The 26,558-nt window shown below is 36.2% G+C and overlaps 1 protein-coding gene across 1 annotated transcript in view; it reads right to left on the reverse strand.

Annotated features, from left to right (window-relative positions):
* The window catches only part of DIAPH3 (diaphanous related formin 3), a 202,738-nt gene that overhangs the window by 102,717 nt on the left and 73,463 nt on the right, over positions 1–26,558 (reverse strand). The window contains exons 18-20 of the mRNA XM_056500048.1: positions 15,018–15,113; positions 13,993–14,087; positions 7,285–7,386 (exon numbers count right to left, since the gene is read on the reverse strand). Coding sequence (XP_056356023.1) covers positions 7,285–7,386; positions 13,993–14,087; positions 15,018–15,113 — 293 coding nt within the window. The remainder of the gene's footprint in view (positions 1–7,284; positions 7,387–13,992; positions 14,088–15,017; positions 15,114–26,558) is intronic.

Genomic DNA, 26,558 nt, shown 5'->3' on the forward strand with positions numbered 1-26,558 from the left:
GTATGCACATATGAAAACATTTGAACTAATGACTTTTAAACCTTATTAGCAGTGATAGAGAGCACGTCCTGTTGCTCTGCTTCTCTAGCCTGAATTATAAACAGCTTGACTTTGAAATACTAAGTTTCTTGCAAATCCAATATTTTTCTAAAGGATATTCAGATCAGAATACAAGGCAGTGTATTGTACGTGACACAGGGACAACATCTATCAATTAACTCCTAGCTGCACACAGGCAGCCTTCTCTTGTCTTGTGAATGACAGTGAACTGATTCACAGTGCAGAAAATCCCTGGTTCTGTTTTGGATTGCATTATGTTCAACAAAGATGGCCCAGCAAGGTCACTGAGCAGATCTCAGAATTGCCAGTGGGGGCTACAACACAGCTGTCAAAATAAGCTGAATTTACAGTCTTCATGCTGAAATTCACAGGAAGGTACGTTCTGTGAAAAGAAAGTAGTCTGTTGGTTTTTTTTGTCTTATCCAAAAAATACAATTAGATGTACTGACATTTTGATCAGTATGGAATGCAGACAGCTTTTGTTTTTCCAAGTTGAAACTAGACAAAGATATTTTCCTAAAAAGGAATCTTCCACGAAGTGGAGGGTCCGAATTTCCCAAATTCTTCTATTTTTAGCACGCCTAACAGATGTATGAAAGGCTATTTTCATTAAAAGACACATATGGAGCAGATGCTACTAGACTGAAAAGCTTTCCTCGTGGGAAACCAAGTCAAGAGTTTAAGATAGGTAAAAATCCTCTCTAAAACCTCTAATCCATGCAGGTAGCAATAATAAATAACACCACAAGTCAAGGGCAGATGTCATTGAGGAATTTAAAATCAAATATTATAGTATCAAACCAAATGGAGAAAAGTTTCTAAAATAAATCAGATGCAACCGTATTCCAGATCCAAAAATCTGATAAGCCTGATTTAAAATAAATGCTCTATTTTCTCTCTGGCTACTACTAGGAATCTACCTCCTAATGAAAAGTCTATCATAAGGAATATCACAAAACATGGCCATGAAGACACATGATCAAGGTCCGGATGAGAATGTCTCAAAATCATAAGAGCAAGTTTAGTACTACCCACCAGCTTGAACCATCATACAACTCCCACATAAAAGTGGAATTTGTTGTCTTTGATGTAACAGACATGACCCATTTCAAAAAAGTTCAGGCCTCCAACAATTCCTATCTGGTATCATCTTCTCTATTGACTCAACAAGTTGTGTTCCAGTTAATTTCCTAAGAAGGAAGATATGTGTCTATGATCATGAGAGTACAGGAAAAGAAAAAAAGCATTCCACTGTAGAGCTTCTGTAGCCCTGTCAAAAGTGAATCTAGTAATGACTGGGGAATTTTTATCCATACGGTTATTTGGTGTATTTGGAACCACAGTTAGTTTGTGGTAAAAACAATCTCACATGTCACATAAATGAATGCTGCAGAAGACAGTTTGCATGTCTTGGAGAAAGTTCCTCAGTTCTACCAAATGATCACAGGGAAAGCAAATCCTACGCTTGGAGGTCCATTAAGCTCTAAAGTCTGAAGCTGGAACAGGTGAAATATCTGCATATTAATTTCAGGCTCTAGGGATTTAAGAAGTACTGATCAGCCTCAAGGTTCCTTCAGCACAGCTGCTCTACACTAGCCAGTCATTTGGATATCTAATACAATTTAGGTGGTAAAATTCCAAGAAATCCTTGAAGTTGCTTAGTCAAAACAGCAGGATCATTGAGGCCCTTACTCAACACAGAAGTGTTTTCCTTATGATGTGTAAAGCATGACATGAACTTTACAGGGTTGCTTACATTACTAGTAAAGAAAAACATAAAATCAGATCCAGGACAGGCTCTTGACAGAATGTGCTAAGTGAATGGCTGGAAGCAAAAATGGGGGCCCTTCAGAGAAATAAGATTCCTGCTCTCAAGTTGTAGTACTATCTGCCAAGAAGAAAATGGAAATAGCTTATGTGTGTGCCAGAACAAAAAAACAAGCACCCACTTAGCCATCTGAATTAATATCAGACAACAAGACAAAATTTTTTAAACTGTTCTTTAGATGAACTACCCAAAATGGTTTTACTGGAACTAGAGATGAGAGTAAGACCTGCTGGTACTGAAACATTAACAGGAACACTCATCTATAATATGGCATCACAGCCTTTCACTGATGCAAAGGAAGTAATATAAGCCAATCCAGTGGCACTTGCAAATAGTCAGATCGGTGCAGATCATTCATGATGGCCATTTTCAGAAGGTATTTCTGGAACTTTGCTCTCCACCCTTACCTAGGTTCAAAGTTTGAAATACATCAACATTACAGGAGTTCAGGATGCTCTCCTCAACGACATAGGCAATTTGACTGCAATTTGTCATCAAGATTTTTAAACTCTCACAGAGGGCATGTAAGAGAAAGGTAATTTTTGGCAACACTCCTGGAAAGGCTGGAAATACTAATAGAGAACACTGACAAGGCAGAGCAGCAGATACACATGACATCTAGAAGACACAGAAGGCTTGCAGATGGAAATTAACACAATCAAAATATCTCACAGCCCAGAGGCACCTCAGCACTTCAGAATTTTAAACAGACTGAAATGTCACTAGGTATGGCTGTGCCCAAAGCATCAAGTATTGTGAAAGACAGAGTACACCTCTGCAGAAACAGTGATAGTATGATATTTTCCAGACAACAGTGAGAAAACATTAATCCATTTTGAGTTATCCTCAATGAGAAGATACTGGTGAAACTATCAGCTGAATATGGAATTGATCAATTTAAGTGTCTGCTGAATTATTTAAGACAAACTAGCCTTCATCAGGCCTCACTCTAATCTTCAATTTACTCTAGTGAAATCTTTTCCTTTGGTACGAACTCATTAAAAACACATCCATCAGTGAACAAGCTGTGAAGCCACATGAGGACTGCTTGCCAAATTCTATTTAGGTTAGCTGTCAGTGAATTTCACAAGGTCTGAACATTAATTATTTCTGAAACAATATTTTGTAATTCCCTCAATTTTATCTTTGAGCAAATATAAGTGATCAAGGAAAAATCTGTTTCTTTTTTTTCCCTACCAGACAATAGGAACATCTTTCTGAATGCCTCAGATTATCAAAAAAGAAAGACAGCAGGAGCTATCACATGTGGCTCTTGAGACAGTATTCTCATATGCAAGAATGCTAGTACACTGGCCTACACCTGAGGTCAAATGTCTACTAATAGCATCCTGTCAAGCATTAGAAACTTTTTTCATTAGAAGTGTTTATAAAAAAATATCAAAACTATGATTTCTTAAATGGAAGTACATCTATGGATTTCAAAGAATATAATAAATTTAACATAGATCAGGACAATTTTATACCACTAAGGATTACAGGCACTGATGAGGCTACATAAAATCATAGAATCTTTTGTGTTGGAAGGAATCTTAAAGATCTTTTAGTTCCAAATCCCCTGCCATAGGCAGGGACACCTTCCACTAGACCAGGTTGCTCTGAGCCTTGCTCAACCTGGCTTTGAAAATATTCAGAGATGGAGCATCCACATGCTCTGGGCACCCTGTTCCAGTTGTCTCATGCTGGAATTCACTACTGGATCCAGCTCTACGCATGCAGCATTATCAATTCAGAACTACTTTTGGAATGGTTCCTAGTGCTACAAACAGTTAAAGTATGAAGCCTTAGCATTGCTGTGTGAATGAGAGAGGGAGGAGAGGCATGTGTGTGGTGCTGCAGAGCTGGGGAACCACCATTACAGTACATTGTGGGGGGAGAGGGAGGAGAGGGGAGTGCAGCAAAGATCTGGAACCTTCTGATACGGGACCAAACATTGCCATATTGTCATGCACCTCTGTGTCTTCTTAAAAATGCATTGAAATGTCAGACCTAGACGTGCAGGGATGACTGATAAAGAGCATCAAAACTTTGATTTCTTAAATGGAATTACATTTATGGATATCAAACCATATAATAAATTTAATAGGATCTAGGACTATTTTACACCACAAGGAATTACATGCACTGTAAATAAACAAGTGTACATCAAATAATAGAATGAAATGGAATTCTATGAGAATTCAGAACATTCATATTCTGAACAGATGGAAGATGCTTGTACCCAACTTCCTTACAAATAATATATTGACCAGTGGTATGGTAATAGTTAAGTAAAAATCCATTAAAAAGATTACTGCACTTGAAGTATCAGTGATGATCAATAAATCTAACTAGTAGTTATTATATCAACTCCACTGAAAAAAATGAGATTAACATTACTAAATTATCTACTCCTTAACTTTTCTTTGATATGATGACCAAAAATTAGAAAAAAAATTCTCTAAAACAATACTTTTTTCTTAGTAGGAAAGAACTACCTGCAAAATAAATCAAAATTGCTAAAGTCCTAAAGCAACATAATATTTGCACTGTCAGTTGAAGAAAGAACCAGGCAAAAAAATGTATAAACCACCAAAACACAACCTTCTCTCTACAGTTACCAAGACAAACATCTAGATGAAACCCCATTCACCTCCAGTGGGTTTCATATTGCACAAAGATAATCTTCATCATTATCAAGTTTTATAGAAGACTCAGCATGCTGCTAGAAAACACAAAGTTGTGGGATCAATCCCTATATGGGCTATTCCCTTAAGAGTTGAACTTGATGATCCTTGTGGATCCCTTCCAGCTGAGAATATTCTGTGATTCTGTGGTAATCAATGAAACCACTAAGAAAATAATATGAAGATTAAGGGAGTTCTAAAAAAGTTTTGGAGGAAGCTTATTGCTGTAAGTAAAACCAAGTACAAAACAAGAACTATGGTAAAACAAGACAATTGAGTATTTATTCTTTGTCAGGCACAAGCATTCTTCATCATGAATTTGAGCAAGGAAATACAGCAAGCAATATATCACCAAGTTAAGGTACCAATAGCAAACTAAATTTTTAATAAGAAGAACAGAATTAATGTAATTTTCATGAAATAGTTAATGAATCTGTGCAAGTTCCTCCCTCTCCCCCTTCCCTCCCCGCTCCCAAAAAAAAAAAAAACAACCCACAACCCTAAAACAAAAACAAAGCTCCACAGTAATAGGTGATAATATCTGTACTCTGAGACATCGGCCTGGAGTAAGTGAACGAAAGAACCTAGTGGAAAATAAAGTAGTTTATCTAAAGAAAACCCAGAGTCTGGAAGAGAAGATAAAGGCCATAAAGGATTTATTTTATACTTACTGCTGAATGAACAGAAAATATAAAAATGATAAATAACTTTAAAAAGAGAAGGCAGAAACCACAAAAGCAACTCACAGGGTGAATACAAAGAAAATAAATCCTCTAAACCATAAGACAAAAGCCGAAACAAAACTCCAAAAACCACAAGCCACACTCATGAAGGGAATCTGAACTGTTTAGAGTCATGTCCCCAATATCTTTAAGCCAACAACAAGTTAATTAACTTTGCTTGAAACATACAGTACTGTAACAGTCACAGCAAGCCAATAGTTTTCTAAGTGTCTTGCTGTTTCTTTCAGAGTATCAAATCTTGACTTTCAATTCAAAGCCTGAAAGATAATGGCTGTCCATGATAAAAAGAATTATCACACAAGTAGTAATTAGCCATTTATTCACTATTTAGCTTCTTCCTTAGGAGTCAAATAGTTTAATTGTTCCTTTAATCACAACTTCAGAGCAAATTAACATGGAATCTCCTAATTCTCTGAAAAAACATAAATATAAAACCACTCATCTAAAAGACCTCATGTCTTGCATTTTGTGTTGAAGTTTGATTCTCCTCATTTAAAACAGACAGCAAAAAATGAGGCATACAATAACATTTTTAAGGAAAAATAAACAAAACCAAAAATAATGTAAAGATTCACTTTAGCATGAACAGTGGTTTCCTAAGAAATGAGTGGAATTTCTCAACCTGCTCCCTGACCAACAATAAAAGAGAAGATAGAAGAGAGCCAGATGGAGCTTGAAGAACTTTGATGAAAAGTAAATTGATAGGATTCCATATTCATAGAGTAAAAAAAAGTGTCTTATTCAAATTTTACCTCAATGGGACAGAAACGAGAAATGTTTCATTTAATAAACAGTGTAGCTTGTTCTCTGAAAACCCCTCTACTACAAGCACAGAAGCTGTGATACCACAGAAACTGCACTTAATGATGGACTTTGGTCTTGTTGTGGACTTTTGTTTTTTAATGTTTTGCATGGAAAACCAGGAAAAGCATAGAGTTGCACTTTTCAGTAGGAAAGTGGTTGCTCCTTTCAAAAAGAGGCTCTACAATTTTTTGATAGATAAGAACTCTTACCATATTGTCAATTTATTTTATTTTTCTGAGTTATCACATTGTCTCAACTTTTTAAGACAAATTTATCAGAAAAGTTGGGCCAGACACAGCAACACTCTACCTACACTGTTACTGGTCTAGCTCTTGTCGTCAATATATTCCCTCACAGGAAATTCCCTCAGATAAGATAATCTTAGCTCCAAGACACATATAAATATATGCACCAGGAAACTACATAGCATTACTCTGAGTTTGTCTGGATGAAGTAATTACCAATTATGAATTATGAGCTATACAGAAATTAGAACTAAACTGTATTTCCACAAAATGAATCAAATGTTGCACAGAAAGGGCAATTTCTTTTTTTCACTTCCAGTCTTCCTTTGGTGAACTCAACCTGGAAGATATTACAAACATACCTTTCCAGGGGGAAGGGGAAAAGTGATTAGGTGTACTCTTGACAGAACATGGTATGAAACACAGGTGGCAGGAGGCAGAATAGGTTAACACGATTGCTATGACATTATTTTCTTCTCATTTATGTGGAGAATAGAAAGAAAATCTAAGTGTAAAAAACTTCAGTGAAAATGTTAAGATTTATTAATGCAAACCAAAGGCTAACTATTTTAGCTATGGAAATTCAAAAAGAGTTTTATATCTCCCAGTGAAACTTTGCCACAGAAAATACCAAAGTTTTTACAGTTTTGGATTGGTTTCTTTTCCAAAAGTAAATTACTTTATAAAACAAAGATAATCCAAAATCATTCTTGCAGCAATATTTCAATAATCAGGCCTTCCACATCCATGGGTATGCCCAACAAAATCCAATTGAAAGGCAGCACTTGTATTCTTCTCCCAGTAAGGAATCCCTTCACTTTTAGGAAGAAGCAACTGTCATTTTTTTCTATAACATTATATTAAAACTGTATTTCAAGAAAAGACCAAAAAAAAGCCAGCAGTAATAAAACAGAACTCACCACAACTCCAAACTGCTCTGGCTCAGACAAATTGTTATATTCGTTCTTGAACTTGGACAATGCATTCAATTGTTCTTGTTCAGGGAGGTGCTTTATTAAATTCTATAAAGAAAAATAAAATAATTAAAAATCTCAGATTCGAGGTTGCTTCTCTTATTGTAAACAAATGGGTTTACATATGCATTATTACCATACACTCCAAAGACAACAGTCTTCCCTGAGGACAGCAGAATGCACATAGCAACACGCAAATTAAGGTAACTGTGGGTTTAAAAGATAAGTGCAATACTGCCAGCACCTGACACTGATTCTACACACTTGTGGAGTACTTTTTAAACTGCTTTTGATGAAAGAATATGCTTGATAGGCACTATGCAAACAGAACACTTCGAAGCAAACAGAACAAGAACTTCAAGTATAACACAACCATCCAAAGAATTGCAAGAATTACTAACTCTAGATAAGTATTATGAAAAAGAAAAATTAATTTTCTAGCATTTCAAAACAAAAGTTTAAACCCATTACACTTACTTACTCAACTACTACTTAGCTTGAAAACTTACTAGAAGTAGTAAATCAGAGGTGAAATTCAGCTTCAGCTGAATTCTGAAGTCCATATGGGAAGGTTGGACACATATAATTGAATGTTTTGTGAGCACAGGTAAGGGAATCAAACATTTCACCTTCATCTGTTAATCTGAAGACTCTGACTCCCTGGAGTTTCCTGAACACTTAGACACATATTGGCTACATAAAGACACTCACATTCGGGCACCAGAACCCCACTCTAATTAGGTTCTGCTAGGCTGGCTAAAAATGGCTTTTCAGATGTTCTGGAAATAGAAAGCTTATCAAACAATTATTGTATATTATTTGAGTCAGCAGCCCAGTTCTGTCCCTTCCCAAGATGACTGCTGCAACTACTAGACAATAGTCAGAGTCCCTACAGACTGCTGTCTTTCTCAGATTATGACTCCTGTGTTTCTGGTTACGTATTGGTTAAGCTTCTGTCACAGTGAGAAAAATATGAGAGAGATTTTACCTTCTTAAAACACTCCCTGGTCCACTGGTAAGATCACTCTCCTGCACTGAATGAAGATTTAATCCTTTTAACACTGAAACCAGCCTAGGAAATAGAGCCGCCCCACTACCTATTGCCATATTTCAAGAAAGAAACAAGAAGACCAGCTCCAGCACTTCCCCATTATTTGGTGGAAAAGGCAGACATTTTGGTTGCCAACATTTGTTTTATTACCTTTCAAGTAAATAGCTTTGGTGATATGCAATGAGCAAAAAAGAATTTGTTTCAGTTAATGAACAGAATTGCCATCTGAAAGTCTTGAAAAAATCCTAATTTTACAAACTAAAGATCCTAAATTCTTCTTTTACAGGAAATTCAGCCAGTTAAGATATAAAAATTACATCTCTGGGGCCAGACAGATAAAAAGTCATACCTATGCTTTACTTAACTTACTTTTTTAGTTTAAGAAGAATGAATTTAACTCTTTTAAGTAGTAGCTGAAAAATATCCCTGAATCAGTAAACTGATACAACAGAATGTCCATGCTCAAATAAGGATTTTGGTAAGAAAAGACAAAACTATAAAAAATGCATGAACGATGATGCTTAAAACAATAATGTAAACTTAAATTTTAGGAGCTTGATTTGGGTATGGTCAAACAGGTTTTTAGTGGAACTGCAGTCCTATAAATCCTTATCACTATTACATTTACAAAATATTTTTGTAAAAAAGACTACATTTATTAATTATGGATGAAGATGTCTGGCACTAAATCAGTAACACTGCGCAAAAATGAGAGGGTACAAAGTGCAAAAAGATATATTTTAAATTAGAAATTCATAACACACCAATTTCTTTTTTGATATCAAACATTCCCATAAACAGCTCTAAATATAATACAATTCCTTCATCTTTACTGAAATTAAAATGTTATTGTTTGATGCAGAAATAGTTTTCATATGCAGAAAACTGCCCACAAAACTTTCAAAAAACAAAAACACTCAAGTGATAGATGAATATTTTCAATATTGAGTGTAAGAATAGTTTTTAAAAACAACCAAAACTGAAGGAGCAGCTGATATCAAAGAGGCTTTTATGGTGTTCAGATAAAGCTTTTGAACAGCTACAGATGGAACAACTTTGAATATCAAACAAGAAATAAGCAGGAGAAAGAATTTTGACTAAGTACAGGAAACACTTCAACAATTAGTCAATGAGTTTTTGGATTACAACATGACTTCTGGAGTTTTTACATTTTTAAGCACTAGATTTAATTTCTAACTGAAGCAGGGTAGAGGGAGAGGGATGGAGACAGATGGAGTGAAAATACATTGTTTCTTAAGCATAACAAAAATTGTATTAAGATCAAAATTTCCAACTTCAGAAACAGTGATATTAGGACCCACTGAACACAACACTTACAGCCAAACAAAAAAACCTGCTGAAAGCAAGAAATTCCTCAAAAGAAGTACTATACTGTCTAAGGTTGTTATATGAATGAAGCAAATTAGCAACACAGCTGCAGACCTATGTATGTTTTCTCTCGTCTCAGAATGGTGAACACGTTTTCATAGCATGGTCATAATGCATACTTGAATATTAGTGGCTAAATCTTCTTCTTTCCTCTGCCTTCAGTCAGTCAGGATTGAAGCACGAGAGACAGGATTTTCTTGTTCAGGCTCAGATGTTTATTAATTCTTATCTATAGACAGTGAGTTCTACGGTATTTCTAGCTAACAAGCTAAAAATGACAAAATGGAGCTGTATCTCATTTGTTACAAGGTCTTTAAAGGCCTAACTGTCCAATTAAAAACTAGCATCTCTATTATTTATAGTTTTTGACCCAATGACAAAACACTTGTGACCTGCAGTGTGGTATCTTTAATCCAACCAAAAACTACTACCTAAAACTAAGAAGAAGGAACAAGAAGGAAGAAAAAGACAAAGCTCCAGAACATCCATCTTGTCCCATACCTATTACTGTATTCTAAAACTCCAAATTCCAAACCCTTCACCGTGTGATATTACACACTTCTACCCAAACTACACACCAGTGATTCTAACTCCATCACCCAAATTTTGAAGCCTTCTCCAAGGCCTCAGATTGAAAGCACTGCTCTTTTGAGGGCCAGCACCAGAAAGCACAGAAAAGTTCAAAACTTCCAGGCTTCAGGCTTCCAACACTTGAAAATTATTTTGAAGGTAGAAATAGAGATATACAATTGTTCTATCACTTTCAAAGAAAGATGGGTGTCTTACATCCTTTTTGAAGTTTAAACTCAGTCTCTTTTTCAAAGTTATTATGGGGTTGTTTTACCCCAAAACAAGCAACTTGGATAAAACCATTTGATAAAGATTATTACGCCCAAACTTGCAAACTAAATTCATAGTTCCACTGCATTTTGCACCTGATTTAGGTCTTCAAGTGATTAATCACTGGGCAAATAAATGCAGTCTCTATACTAGTGATTTATATGACTGTGTTCATACAGGATATTGCGCACGTGATCACTTGTACTCCATTCCATTGACCTGTACACAATGACAGCAGCTACTAATTTCACTGTATTCTTGTAGAATGTAATTTCTCACTTTTGGCTCTTCCTCTTCTCTTTCCCTTTTCTTAAATAAAATTGTTCACACCTCTCCAAAACCAAACACAAAAGGGCTCAACCACTGTAAAAACCACTTTGGACTCAATTTTGATGCCAGCTACATAGAGAGGTTACTGGATACATTGACTTTCAACATACTTTACTGTTAATATCAATTAACAGAGCCACAAGATTATCAGCATAGTGTCAAAAAGTTATATCCAATTATATTGTTAGCCATGTCTACTGCAAAGCTGCAGTGGGGTTAGGGTGTGTTAGATGTTCTAAATATACTGAAAATTCTTTATCCCAAGGCATATACAATTATAATGAAAGTAATAGACCACAGAAAAAATTAAAAATAATGATACAAAAGCAAAAAAGTTATCTGTGAAAATACATTTTCTCTTCTTAGATTATGGTACCTTCACAAAGAATCCATTAATGGTTTGATGATTTTTTCCCCAGAGTCTAAATGCAAAAATAAGTTTTTCCTTCTTTAAATAACACACAAAGAAATTGTCAAAATAACAGGTTTTCATATTTTTGATATATAGTGTTTATTTATACAGGTTGTTTCATTTTATTGTTGAGGATCTAATTTTTCTAACAAGCTAAACGCTAACTGTTGAAACACGATGCTAAGATCAAAGAGCATGAGAGAGTTCAGAGCAAGTACAGACTACCTGAGACAGAGTTTAAGCTGAACATAACAGAAGAGAATATTCCATCTCTCAGTTTTTCATGCTACCATAGAGAATTTCTACTATAATACCAAATAAAGATTCACATAATGCTGCTCTTGAGCATGAAAAAAACCTTGAAAAAGTAATCTAAGTTCGAATTAGACTAAAAAAATTTAGAAGTGTAAACTATGTTCATCCTAATAACCTTAGAGTATTAGTTTCAGTGCTAATATTAACTTCATCATTGAACAAAAGAATGAGAATTTTATGGTGATTATATATACTGTCACTGGAGATGATGGTTCATGCTTGCTCCTTCAAATATTTAAGAGAAACATCTCATTCTTCAATGATGAAGGGAAAGTGAAGCCCAAATTACTGAAGAGAGATTAAACATCTTTGAAATCCAAGTCACAAAAAGTGAGGGCAAAACTGCATGCAAGAAGAAAAACAGCATGATGAGCATTGCACAGCCTCTTCAGTAAGACGTTGATATGGTGGAAATTTATTTTGCAGAAAAACCACACATACAGATTTGTCTTGTTTTGACATCTGAATACAAGTTCCTATGCATCGCAGTACAAGCTGCATCTGAATTTCAGTGAGCCTTAGTTTAACAACTAATTTTATTACCCTGATACCTGTATTAGTTTTAACTAATCAACATTCCTGCAAAAAGAGTGTTTATTAAAAAAAAAAACAACCAAAAACAATCTACCTTTAACTTTCCTTCGTGTTTCAGTAGGGACTGGTATCCATGTTTGTAGCATACTTTCAACTATTTTGAAGAGATTAGCTATCTAAAACCTATACCCTATTACTAGTACATAGACAGTAATTATCAGTTATTGATATATTATTTTTTGACATTTATAAGCTATATGAGAAATAATTTGAAGTTCATCACAGCATGACAGAGTCCTATCCAAAATACAGCTAATTTTTCAAAAGACAGATCTTTTCAAATTTATTGATAGCCATCAAGATGACTCAAGAATATGACACATAACAGGCAAGGACAGACTGAGAGAAGTCACTTTGTTGAACTCTAGGAAAGCAAGCCTCGCAGGCCCCTTAATGTATGCAGATACCCAACTAGATGGTACAAAGAAGGTGCAATCAAGCTCTTCTTGGAGCTGTACAATAGAAGACGAAGGTCACATGTTATCACAATAAAGATTCCAGTTAGATAAACAAAGAAACATTTTCTACTACAAGTGTTCAACACTGGAAAAGGTGTCCAGAAAGCCTATGGGGTCTCCAGCCTTGGAGATACTAAAAGTTTGATGGAAAAGGTCCTGATCAAACTGCTCCAGTTGACCTGGCTTTGAGCAGAGCCTTGGCTCAAATGACTTCAAGACACCCCTTCCAAATTATTTTTCCCATGGTTCTAAAATGATTCATTTGTGTTTATTTCATTAAATTCTTCCACTTTTCAACTTCTTAATATCACTGTATATAGAAGAACTTTCAGTTTCTTTTGAGTTTGTGCTTTAAAAAAATAATATCGCAAGAGAAGACACTACCTAAATAAATTCCATGGAAGAGAAGTGGTGAATGCTGTAAATGTGGTAGGGTTTTATTGGATATTGGATTGTTACAGCTATAACAAACAAAAAAAAAACCCAAACCAAACAAACAAAACAGAGATTTGAGCAGGTAAGACAAACTAAAAACAAAGCAAAGAAAAAACTGATAAGTAGGGAAGAAACAAAACAGTGGTTGAGCCCTTTTGTGTTTGCTTTTGGAGAGGTGCAAAAATGATAAGGAAGAGATTGGAAGGGTACAATCTGGAAAACTCACAGGATGAGATAAAACCGTGCACACAAGCAAAGCAAGGAATTCATTCACTGGTTCCCATGGTCTGGGAGGTGTTTTCTGCCATCTTCAGGAGAGTAGGGCCCCATCACCACGTGCAATGGTGACTTGAAAAGACAAACACCACCACTCCATCTGCTTTCCTACTTCTCACCTCCACTTTACATACTGAGCATGATGCCATATGGTCTGGAATGTCCCCTTGGTGATTTGGGGTCACCTGTCTTGGCTGTGTCCCCTCTCAACCTCCCATACACATCCTTGCCAGTGCGGCAGTATGAACAGCAGAAAAGGCTTTGGCTCTGTGTAATCCCTGCTCAGCAATAATGAAAACATCTCTGTATTATCAACCCCGTGCTCAGCACAAATGCAAACATAACTCTATACCAGCCACTGTGAGGAAAGTTAACTCAATCGCAGCCAAAGCATTACAAATTAAAAAAAAGAAATCTACTGTTCACAGGAAAAGAATGTCCTTGCAGTTAATTATTAGCCAAGTTTACATTAAGAGGTTTTCTTTAGCTATAGGTTTCTATTTGCTGAGAAACTTCTCTTGAAATACTGGGATTTTAAGTGCCATTTTTGTTACCTGTATCATGGACTCTGAGAGCTGTGTTTCATCTACTTCCAATATCATCATTTTGATCTCTTCATAAGGCACTCGGAAAGATCCAAGGAAAATTGCTAAAACAAAGATTCCACAAGTAATAAAGAAAGCAAGACAACAATTACCCTGCTTCTACTCAAAAAACAGCAGCAAAACAGGTCATAGCATCCCCAGATTAACAAACACTATGCCAAGTAATATAGGTAAGAGACAACAATTTTTAATGTATTTTTAATTTCTTTTTCAATTCCAGCCTCCTCCATACCCATTTCTTATATACAACATCCAGCATCACAGAAGATTTCCATAAGTAGTCAGAGACAAGGGTACTCTGCAGAAGAATCACTGCTATTACAGTATTTTGTGCTGAGGTGACAATTATATTATTTTCGATTATCTTGTCAGAGCCTTCCCTTAAAAGAAGCACCATGACAAACCAAAACCATAGAAACTGAAAACAAAATGTTCTTATAAGCACTTTTAATTTAGTCATCATAATATAATTACTTCTTATTTAATCTCTGCTGGCATTCAGGAACCTATTCTTCCTAGAATTCCTCTGCATCAAAACTTTATTTTCTTTGTTTGCATATTATTCCATAATACCAGGTATTGCTAAGTTTCTATAAAGTTCATGAGATGGGCAGACATGCTGCAGACATTTTCATCCTTTGGTTGACAAGGGGTGGGGACATGCAGGGGAAGGGGGGCATCCAGTATTCCTTGATGAATATATTGCAAATACAAACAGATTAGATATATAGCTGTATGCTTGCACTTCAGTATATGCAGTCTTAAGGAATAATCTTTAACAGCTTTTGGGGTCTTCTTAAATGTTTTAGTTGTGTCAACTCACATGTTTGGGCTTAAAAACAATATGCACATGTTTAAGCACATTTTAAATAGAAGTGGTTACCAGGCAATCACATAAGAGAGAAAGGCATTTTTACGGAACATTTATACATTACCCTGAGAAAAAAAAGAAAAAAACAACAGAACCTACTTACATAGATTCTGCGCAATCTTAGGATCCAAAACTTTTAATTCTTTTATTCGTTTCTTAATGGATTTCTTTTCTTCAAAATCCTCCTCCTCTCTTTTTACTGCCAAAGCAAACACAAATACAAACATGGTTAATTCTTAATATTTAGAGGAAACATTCATGAATTCCGAAAGCATATTTACTATCTAGCATAGTCAATCCATAGAGAAAAAACTGAGAGGGTTTGAATGTATTGCTTGTATTCCAAAACTTTTGCTCTTCAGTCAAATTTTCAGCTTGTTAGACTTCTAGATTTTTTTTTTTTTAATATACAGGACCTGAAGAAACATGCTAATGTTAATTGTACAAATTAAGTGGTATTTATAATATCATGCAACATGCTCCAGTTACCCTGGCCAGGCTAGGATTATGAATTGGGTTTTAACAATAACAAATCTTAAAAAACATGGCAATATGTCTCAACACTGAGACATCTATCTATTTTTGTGATTGCTTTTGTCTAACTATATGGACCAAAATTATCGAAGATCACCGGCTTATTAAAAAATTAACATTACCTTAGAATATAGATGAGTTGTTATATACCTATATAGCATATAGGCACATATGTAGATCTATTTTCCTTCCCTCCTCAAAAAGATTTATTTTTAAATATATGATGTAATCGTATTATTACAAAATACGACAAATACAAAGTGATTGTATAAGCGTATATTAACATTTCCGGAGATTTTGGATTATTTCTTTTAATAATTCATACAAATAGAAAATAATTCATACAAATAGGATCTCCCTTACACAATACATTGTGTAAGCTGAATTTATTTCTTATTAGTCACACATTGTCATAAGAATTTCACTTAAAATAACAACATAGGCTTGATAAAGCATTAGTAGGAATTATTATGCAAACAAACAAAAAGTGAAAACTAACAAATCTTTCCTTAAATGATCTGGTATTGTATTATTTTACAATAATGCATAATACAAAATACTCATTTTTTTTAACTTTTCCTTCTTCCTCCCCCCAGCACAAATCTTCACTGACAAATGTTATTTACCAAATGTATTGCTACTGTTTATCTAATTCGTATACTATTTCACAAAATGAAATTAGTTTCCAAGCTTTTACAGTATGATTGTTCCAAATTAAGTTATACATGCTTCAAATATTTGAGAGTAGAATACATGCTACAATAATATAATGTGTTATTGACTTCCGAAGGCAATAGGTACAGATGAGAAGTCCTGGCAAGGAGACATAGGATTAAAATTTCTAGCTCAGTGATGATCCTTGACAAAACTAGACATAAGCATGAATCATCAAGAGGATTTCCCAAAGCTGAAATTAATTCCAAAAAGGTTAAGAGAGATATTTAAAAGCTACACCATTCCTAAAAAATGTTTTTCAAACCACAATAAATTTTGCCAAGGATTGGGACACAGACCAAATGACTCTTGAGGTCTTTGAGCTTTGTTGTCTAGGATACAACCAAAGAGATAAGGAATTCAAGACCTCACACAGGGACTGAAGGAATCAGATTCAAGTTCCTTCTGAGGAGGTGGAGACACAAATTTGAATCATCTCCTAAATAACTTTTGATACTCTACACCTGCTCAATGCTCCTGAGAACATGCCACAGTGCAGAAAAGAACCTGTATCCTGCAAGATTGAAATCACTAAGTGTAAAGCAGTCCTTAGAAGAAGAGCTGATAACCAGGGTCCTGGAAAATGGGTTACAAAGCCACAATCCTCCTCTTTTGTCTGTTCCCAGTCTACCCACATAATCCTCTTGGCCTTGAACTTCTTTTGGCACAGATTTAACAAAATGGTTAGTACTCTCCTGTACCAACCTGTACCTGCTTACTACACATGTGAAAGCAAAAGCAGGTTTTGACCACCAATGTGAGAACTCTACAGCCCAGCTTCCAGAGGAAGAGAATGACATTAAAGCTACTGGATAAAAAGAAGGTTACCATTAAAGGTTCACTTTTTCTGATTATGCTTGAAGAAGAGCCCTTACTGAACCCAGAAGGGTATGTCAAGGGGCTGCAGATCCCAGAATAACATGACAGTTTTCTCCTGCAATTACACATTTTAACAGACCTCTCAAATTTCTTAACTTCTTCAACTACACACTGAAAACAGTGACTCTTAAAAACGACTTCCGAGTTGCCTCAAACTCTTATCAATGCTAGAATTGCAGATTCTTCTAGAAGATCTGTACATCCCTGCAGCACAGGTTCTTAGCAATTTTCATGCCTTAATGAAAATACAGTAAAATGCTTTACAGCTACCTGGAACTTTGCAGAGAAACTTAGAACTTTACAAGAAACAAAATAATTTCTTTTGCAGTCACAACAAGAAGTTGAATTATCTAAATTTACTAATTTGCTTAAATGTCCCCTAACAGCCTCAAACTGGATGCCAATGGGGACAGAAATTAAAAAAGAAAAAAAAAATTGCCTCTTCCAGCACTAGAAAGCAAAATTTATTCATTACAAGTCTTATAACTGAGAAAATACATATACACAATCATGCAAAAAGAATTAACAGTTAAACATGCACTAATTAATTCCCTACTTCCAAATCAAGAAACAATGCTGCAAACGAACTGGCTAATAGCCCCAGGAATTTTCACGCAGGAGGGGGTTACTCACAATGTTACAGCACTACTTAAGGCATCTCAACACTAAGGAAAAAACATAAAAGCATGGGACTTATCTACCCTAGGAAACTCATGCAGGAATTGCATGCAGAATTCTACAACTACACAACAAACTAAATTACTGCAAACTTACATGATACTTCTTCAGCAGAATTCAGGCCACGTCCTTACGTAGTTAGCAGCAATAAGAAGGAGAGGACATGTATTATTTTGCTTGCTGGTTCGAGAGGTTGCACTTCCCACTGAAAACTCTGATACCTCCTACTGTGTCTACAAATTTTTACCTCCTATGCTAATGTCCTGGTTTTGGACAAGGACACAGGTCATGTAGAGCCATGTGGGCATGGCCAAGACACTGTGCTATTCAACCCCATCTCACCTCATGGCCAGTGAGGAGGGAAATGGGTCTCTCTCTTGCTTCTTGGAAAAGAGAGGGAAGGAGGAGGCATTCCTTTTCTAAGGAACCAAGTGACAAACTGAGTGGTGGGGTAACACTGGTCCTGACCAGATGATCTGTCTGCCATTTTTTTTGTCTTGGGCTTGGGGGAAAAACACGGGGGCAGATGGTCTGTCTGTCATTTTGTTTACTGTCCCAGTCAGTGAGCAACTACCTGCAAATCACTCTTTTTGTAAACTTTTGTTATTAATATTGTTGCTGTTACTGTTCTTATCTCATTACTGTTTCCACCAAATTGCTTTTATCTCAACCCATGATCTCTGCCTTTTTTATCTCCCACTGAAGGTGGGAAGAGGGCACTAAATGAGGGAGTGCCGCTCCTAAACTATGACAGATGACCAAAAAAAAAGCCCTCAAAATCCCAAGAAACATAACTATTCTCTATTTCCAACAAGAAAAAAGGGGAAAAAATCCCGTAGAAGAGGGGAATTAATAGAAATATCTGAACAGGTGAAGCAAGAATCTAGATTAAAAGGAAATCAAGGAAAATAAGCAGTTAAATTTTCATTTGTGGAGAACACTGGAATAGAGTGAAAAGTATACAGATGAAAGAAAATGGGAACATCGGCTTACAGTGGAAAAAAAGAAAGCAGCTTAGTGGGAGTGGGCAGCTGCTGCAGAAAGGACGTGACTATTTGAAGGAAACAGATGTGAGATGTTACCATGCTAATGAGAGAACAAACCAGGAGATCACAAAATACACAGACTGTTCTCATGGCTCCAGAAGTTTGATGTCACTAAAGCATTGACTTTTTCAAAATTACACTTTTTTTCAGCTATTATACAACAGAAAACCACACACCCTTTAAAGTTCTGTCTGTATGCTAAATCTACCCCACTGTGGGATACACAGAAGACCCTAGCACCTGAGCTGTTTTGTCAGTAGTACCTCATCTGGTGGTCCTGCTCCGCCCTCACAGGCTGAGAGACAAAATGCTAGAACACTTTGAAACACACAGAATGCACCTCCCACCCTTTGCAGCTCCTCTTATCTTCACACCTCACATCCTTATTAACAAGACTCTAAAATTAACAGATGTGGTTGCCAATATGCACACACACCAATACCTCAAAGGAGTTTTAGATACTGAACAGATTGCTTTTACTGTCTCCTTCAAATTCAGATCCATATACACATTCAAATGTAGTCAACTACCTCCATCTGTGGCAATGACCTGACTGAAATTAGGGTCCTGGAAAGAGTGATGACAGGGCTGTTTTACAAATACTACAGTTGGAAGCCTGCAGAACAGCACTTCATAAAATTGTGGACTGGATCCTACGGAGCTATTCTGTAAAACTCTGAAACAATTATTTTCTAGGTTGGTACCACTGAAATAATCTACATTCATGAATTGCAATACACATTTCTATTTCTGCCACAGATCTTGATATAATCTGCTATCCACAATCTTTGTAAGAAAAATCATGTCTCTGCATCTGTATGCTAAAGAAAAAAAATATTCTAAAATACATCATCCTAGTGTAAAAAACCAAAACCTTCGACATATATTCCTTTTGAAGCTTGTATCTGAACATTTATTTTTAAAAGTCTGAATTCCTATTTGAGATGAAACTTAAAAACTACATTACACAGAACACTCAGTGGAGTTATTTCATCACTAAGTAGAGTTATTTTGTCACTAAGTAGCACAGTGTACAGAAGATTACACGTGACTTTACACTTTCCCTAGCCTCTTAGCTAAAACAGTCATCTTTCATTCATTCTTCACTGAAAAATAAAAGAATAAGCCTGGGGTCATGGACTCAAAGGATGTACCCATACCAAGTGTCATTATGAAAGTAGATGCCTACTTCATCTGTATAGAAGCCTAATTCTTAAAAGTATATTATATCTTGTGTCCCACATAGCAGGGAATTCAACTTGAAAACCTGCAGTCTTCATCTCCTAAAAGTTATCTGGAATCAAAGGAACAGATCTTTAGTAGAAAATGAGGTTCTAGTTAAATAACAAATACTGCTGAGTTTCTTAGTTATTCAAATCTAAAATGTGGAGTACCTCGGAATCAACCACTAATGAGGTTGGAAGTGACCTCTGGAGGTCATTTGGCTTAATCCCCTTACTCACACAGGGCTATGTACAGCCAGGTGCCCAGGACCATATTCAGGCAGCTTTTGAATATTCCCAAGGCTGGAGGGAGAGTCCAAAACCTCCATGGGCATTCTGAGCCAATGCTTAGTCTCCCTCAAAGTAATAAAAAAGTGGCTTGTGAGGTTCAGGAGAACCCAACTGTGTTTCCATTTGTTCTCACTGCCTCCTGACCTGTCACTGTGCACTACTGAGAAGTGTCTGGCTCAATCCTCCCTGCACTCTCCCTTCAGGTATTTATATAAACTGGCAAGACCCTCCTGAGCCTCCCCTTCTCCATGTTAAATATTCATGGCTCTCTCAGCCTTTCCACACAGGAGGGAGGCATCAGTCCCTTCACCATGACACTTAGCTGGACTTTTCCCAATACATCCATGTCTTTTTTTCACTGGGGAGCCTTGAGGTGGACACAGTATTCCAGTTGTGGCCATGCCAGTGTTGAAATCAAAGGCCAGACAAGGAATATGTGTCTTTTGACTGACGGGACAGTAACTTTTGAAGACTTGGATTTTTTTAACAGCTGCATGACTACTGTTCTATACTATGACATGCAACAAAACAAAACAAACCTTTAGTCTCAAGAGAAAAAAAAATAAAAAGGTCAGCACCAAGCCTATTATCTACACCATGACACTACACAGGTGCCATAGCGCACTTGCATATTTCATATTGAGTTGTTCACCAGCACAGTCATTCATGACAAATCTACTTCAAAATACAAAAGAAACTGTGAACTAGATCTAAGTAATTTTACAATAGCATTGAAAACACCTTTTTTTTTTTTTTTTTTTTTTTTTTTTTTTTTATGAGAACAAGGATAAAATAAGTTTACCAGGCATAGCCCACAGAAGTAGGAGAAATGCCTGAACACTGAAAGACCAGGAAGAAGCTGATAAATATCTTGCTTTCCAAACTAAGCAACCTAAGGTTGTATCAACACAATTGCTAACATTGGAGACTGCTCATCACTAAAAGATCTGTTTTAAATGATAGCTCATTCTAAACCAAGAACATTAAACTCTCATATTTTTTAACAGAATTTAACAAAATTCTGAAGGAATAAAAACCAACTCTGAAGTCTTATTTGTTAAGAAGTAACTAAGAGACCCACAGAAATAGGACATACAAAATCAGAATAATCATTCTCTTAGTTACAATCTTAACACCTGCTGGGCTCCCCACTAGAAGTGAAAGTTTTAACCAAGACTTCAACTCTTGGAAAGATCTGAAACTTTATTAATTCTTGTCTGAGGGGAAAGATAAAAGGGGAAGCTGAAATGAGCTTTCTGCTACAATGGAGCTTGCTCCATGGGAAAAGGAAAACATACTGCTGTTCCCAGCAGAACAGAGTCTAGTGCCAGTAGACACATAATTCTATAGTTTCCAGATCTCCCCAGTCTAAGATATATTCCTAAAATCAAGATTTAGCTGTTTGGCCTTACAAGGCTGATTCATCACTTGTCAAAGGCATCAAAAGCTGAATAGCAGATCTAAGTGCACTTGTACCCAAAGGGAACATAGTTCAACACCATAACATTACTGATTGTAAATTGGAATGGCAACTGATCCCCTCCACTATTTGGTGTTCAACAGTTGCCTTTCAGACCTTGTCAAGTTCCAGAGCAAAATATTTTCATTCAATATAATCTTTGACAGACTGCTCTTGCACATATTTCTGTAATTGCTTTTTAAACCTAATAAATTTTAAACTTTAAGTCCTTCAGCACAGACCTCCAATTTACATTGCACAAACAAAACCTTCATTTTTATAACCATGATCAGTTTTGCTGTACCGCTACTATACTTTTTATTAGTAAGAAAGGAAACCACAAAAAGTATGCAGGATGTGGGCACAGCTTGAACTTTTACAATGACACTTCTACTATTATTTTGTTTTCCTTTCTTAACAGTTCCCAAAACCCTATTTTGCCAGTATATCAGTAACTAATTAAATTGTTAACTAATTCTGCTGTTTTTCATTGATTAGCTACAATATGTCCACCACTGGTATCAACTTTGGCAATTGTAGATATTCAAGCCTTTTTTAAAACAGTCATCACATTTGTCACCTTGTTTCCTATCCTCTGATGTTGGCATAAGTTCAATAGTTTACACAGCACAGTTCATAGCTCAGCTGTTTCATCCTTCAGTTCCCTTAGAAGTCCAGGGTGAATACCAGCTGGTCATAACAATCTGTTACTGTCCACTTTATTGACCTATTCTGAACTCACTATACTGACCATGGAAAGTATGTTTCTTGCTCTAATAATATTCCCCCAAAGTCCACCTTGGAAGTAAGTTCATTATTGGTCAAACAGAAATAATTCAGAGCTTCAGCATTTGGAAGCAGGAAAAAAGGTGTGCTACTTTTTTTTTTTTTTCCTTTGGAAGGCAGATATAACACACTAAATCATACTTACATATAGCATTTTTATTACATCTTTATCCATGCTTAAAATTCAATAGTATGAAAACTTTAACATCTTAGCTCTAAATTGCAAAGCAGTTACAATCAGAAACCTACTGAAGTCGTCAGAATTAAAACACAAGCATATACTTCTGAGTGAAACCTGCATGAAAAAGTGACATTCAAAAATGTGACTTCTGCTACTTATAGATTTTATGTAGCATCTGTTAAATATGTTTAATATGCTACAGTCTCTGTATTTCCTTAACTATGCTCTGGGGTTTTTTAGGTGAGTCTACTCATTACTTTTCTTAAAATCGTTTAATGAAGGATTCATTACTTTGTTTGATATCAAAACTCTTTAAACTTTATTAAATAGCTTCCAGAAGGTGGACTTGGCTTATTTCTAGACCGGAGTCCAACAGGCAACATAATTTTAGTTCTTCTTACTATGCAGGTTTTTAAAACGTTGGTATTTATTATTTATTCACAAGAATAAGTAGAAGTATCTTTTTCATTTTTATATCTTAATTTACTACACTGGCAAAATTGCTTCATCATAATCTTAACTTTCAATTTAATCCAGATGTCTCCAGCCCTTGAGTTTTAAAGACTAGAAGTCTTTGAACGTACAGTAATTCAAGTTTTTTCACCTTTGGAGGACTTGGGGGAGCTGCTGGATGAATGACTGGACATGACCTGGCAATCTGCACTTGTGGTCCAGAAATCCATCCATGTCCTGGGCTGCATCAAAAGCAGCATGGCCAAGAGAACAAATTCTGACCCTCTACTCCATTCTGAAGAAACCCCACCTGGAGTGCTGCATTGAGCTCTGGGGTCCACAGCATAGGAAGATCATGATACTCTTGGACCAGGTCCAGAGGAAGGCCACAAAAACAATCAAAGAGCTGCAGCACTTCTATGAAGACAGGCTGAGAGCTGGATTTGTTTATCTTAGAGAAGAGAAGCCTCCAGGGAGACCTTGTAGCTTTTGAATATCTAAAGGAGGCTAACAGAAATTTAGTGTCTATTGTGACAGTACAAGGGTTTTAGCCTAAAAAGGGTTGATTTAGACTAAATATATACGTGAAATTTTTTACAAAAAAAAAAGGAAACACTGGAACAGGTTGCTTGGAAAAGTAGCGCCTAGAAACATTTGAAATCAGGCCAGATATGGCTCTGAGCAATTTGATGTCATTGAAGATATCCCTGCCCATTGCAGATGAGTTTGAGTAGATGGTCTTTAAAAGTCCCTTCCAATCCCAACTATTCTACGATTCCAAAACTCACAGTATATGAAGACATAGCTGAGCACTTCTGGAAATATATGGGAGTCCATTCCTTCCCCTACATACTCTGTTTTCCTCTTACTTGCATATTCCTAGAATTTCTGAAAAGGGCAACATAATAATCAAAGTACTTAAAAAACTTCAACTGACAAAAATGACCAAAAAATTAACCGGGGTTGGGGGGGGCGGGGAGTAAGCTGGCTAACAAAGTAGTTTAATCAGCTCATGGATTAATCAAATGAACACCAAAGTGGGGCAGACCATGTAACCAGAAGCAGAGCAGAAGATATCAGTCAGGCCTCTTCCCTTCAGCATCAATGAACTGACATGTGTCCTGCTGCTCAAAGTGCACCACCCTGTGATCCCACCTGAGCATAAGCTTGCAATGCATCTGAAAGAAGCTTTTCACCATTTTCCTATTTTTATCTGTATAGTGAATTCCAGAAGCTAGTTTTCAGTTGTGTCACTTCCATGCACAGCCATATAAACACTATCAAGCAAGACAGAGAATTGGACTCCCCCCATCGAGCAGCAGCAGATTTGCCTGCTACTGAAATATGGTACAGAACAAATTCATGAAATTTGCTATAATGTAAATTATAAACAAAAAGTTCACATTTTCAATTAACCATTTGTTTCTAAGGGTCATTTCTCTCAGAAAAGTACACTGTAACTGATAGGAGAGACATTTTTCATAATTGATTTTATCTTTGTTATTGTAAGATTTAAAGTTAACAAGTACCATCTGAATATACACATAGGTTGAAGACATATTTCTAACATAAAAATTATTCCTTCAAGATCTCATCTCCTTCCTTTAAACTATGGGGTTCATTTCACTAGTGTGAAATAGTGATGTATAGTCTTACCAGCACCTAGCTCTCAAAATCAGTTTTGCTAAATATCCTTACAGATGAACAATACCTCAATTCACAAGAAAGATAATTCTTATTAGCTATTATGTAGAAGCAATTTCCTTGCAGAACACATATTGCACCATGCGCTTTTCATCTGTACGTACTTTTGCTGAACAGTTTTATAAAGGGTACTCTATGTGTTCTGATGTTATTTTTAATTCTTTTATTAACATCCAATATTAACTTAAAACAATTCAAGACATTTCCAGGAGGAAAACACTGGATCAAGCTTTCAACCTACTTCTTTCAGTGACTATACAAAAAAACCCCAAGATATGGAAGTAGAATAGATGGGATAGTGCAAGGGCAGGAATGAATAATCTGACATAAGAGGGACAAAAAACTTACTAAGCTACCACTGTCACCTCATAGCACTCTCAGTGCCTCACAAGCCACAAAGGCAGGGGCAGTACCAACCTGACAAAGGACTGATCATTAACTTGTAACAAGAAACAGCAGTACATGGGACCCCAAACTGAAAGGGCAAATGGACAAGAATATCAAACCAGGATTACTAGGGAGGAGCTGGTGTATCCTGACTGAAACTGAATGAAGAGCCACAGTCAGCAGTGGACTGCTAAATTACAAAGGCTGCAGAGATAATAAAGATCAGAGATAATAAAGAGCACTCCCACACTAGCCTCTAAAGTACCTCAAAGCACCTAAAGCATACCTGGAGATCAGGATGGGACATTTCTACTAACCTAAGACATGAAATGCTGGTATATAGCCAGCCAGTTCGACTAGATCTCCAGGATGATGGCATTAGCTGAATAGCTGCCTGAAAGTAGCAGTGGCCTTGCAGGTCACATACTGGGGTTTGAACCTTCAGAGTGAGACTGCTTACCACTTGTTACAATCCCTGGGAGATAGAAAATCTGGGAGGCAAGCCAAAAAAAAGACAAATCACTGTGAATTTCCCATTCTGCAACATGCAACCCACCCTCTTCCTCACACACCCCTGATAAACCTGCTGCTTACAAACATTTACCTTATGGGATGTATGGAAGCAGGAGAGAAAAGATAAAGGAATGCAAATCTATCCCTTACTTGTAAATTTTTGCAACAATAATAGCAATTACTGTGTCATCTAATAAATGTAAAATAGGAACTCATGGTCCAAAGTTCAGGTCACTCCTAAAACAAAGCACAGCAGATACATTTTTCATTATTTTGTTAGGTCTATCTTCAAAATATTGAGGTTTTTTTCTTAAAGAGGCATTCCCAAGGTAAGTGTGCCTGAACCTCTCTAAATGACTTGTCTGGAACCAATCTGCAGTTTAAATTTATTCATGACTAGTTTTTACTTATTTCTTGTGGTTGAAACAGTTCTTTTCCCTTTCTAACGCTCTTCTTAAAGCACAAGGAAATATCTTAGCACTACAACACGAGTTTTGGTTTTTTTTAATTAAATACTTGAAATCCATTTAATCTCTTCACCTGATGATACCAGCAGCTTCTACGCATCTGTGATTTAATCTGCCTTGAGTCTGGGACAGTAGAACTGAAAGTCACATTACAAAGCGTGACTTGTAAACATATTAATGAAAGTGCTTCCCTACTGGAAACATTTCTGTGAAATTCAGGATTTGTTCTGCTCTTCTTCCCTCACCTTTATTTACTTTTTTTGTAAACAACCAATGCATAATATATTAAAATACCTGCATGTACATAAACTGAAGTAAAAATCACTGAT

Source organism: Oenanthe melanoleuca, chromosome 1 (assembly GCF_029582105.1).
Source record: "Oenanthe melanoleuca isolate GR-GAL-2019-014 chromosome 1, OMel1.0, whole genome shotgun sequence".
Taxonomy (NCBI): domain Eukaryota; kingdom Metazoa; phylum Chordata; class Aves; order Passeriformes; family Muscicapidae; genus Oenanthe; species Oenanthe melanoleuca.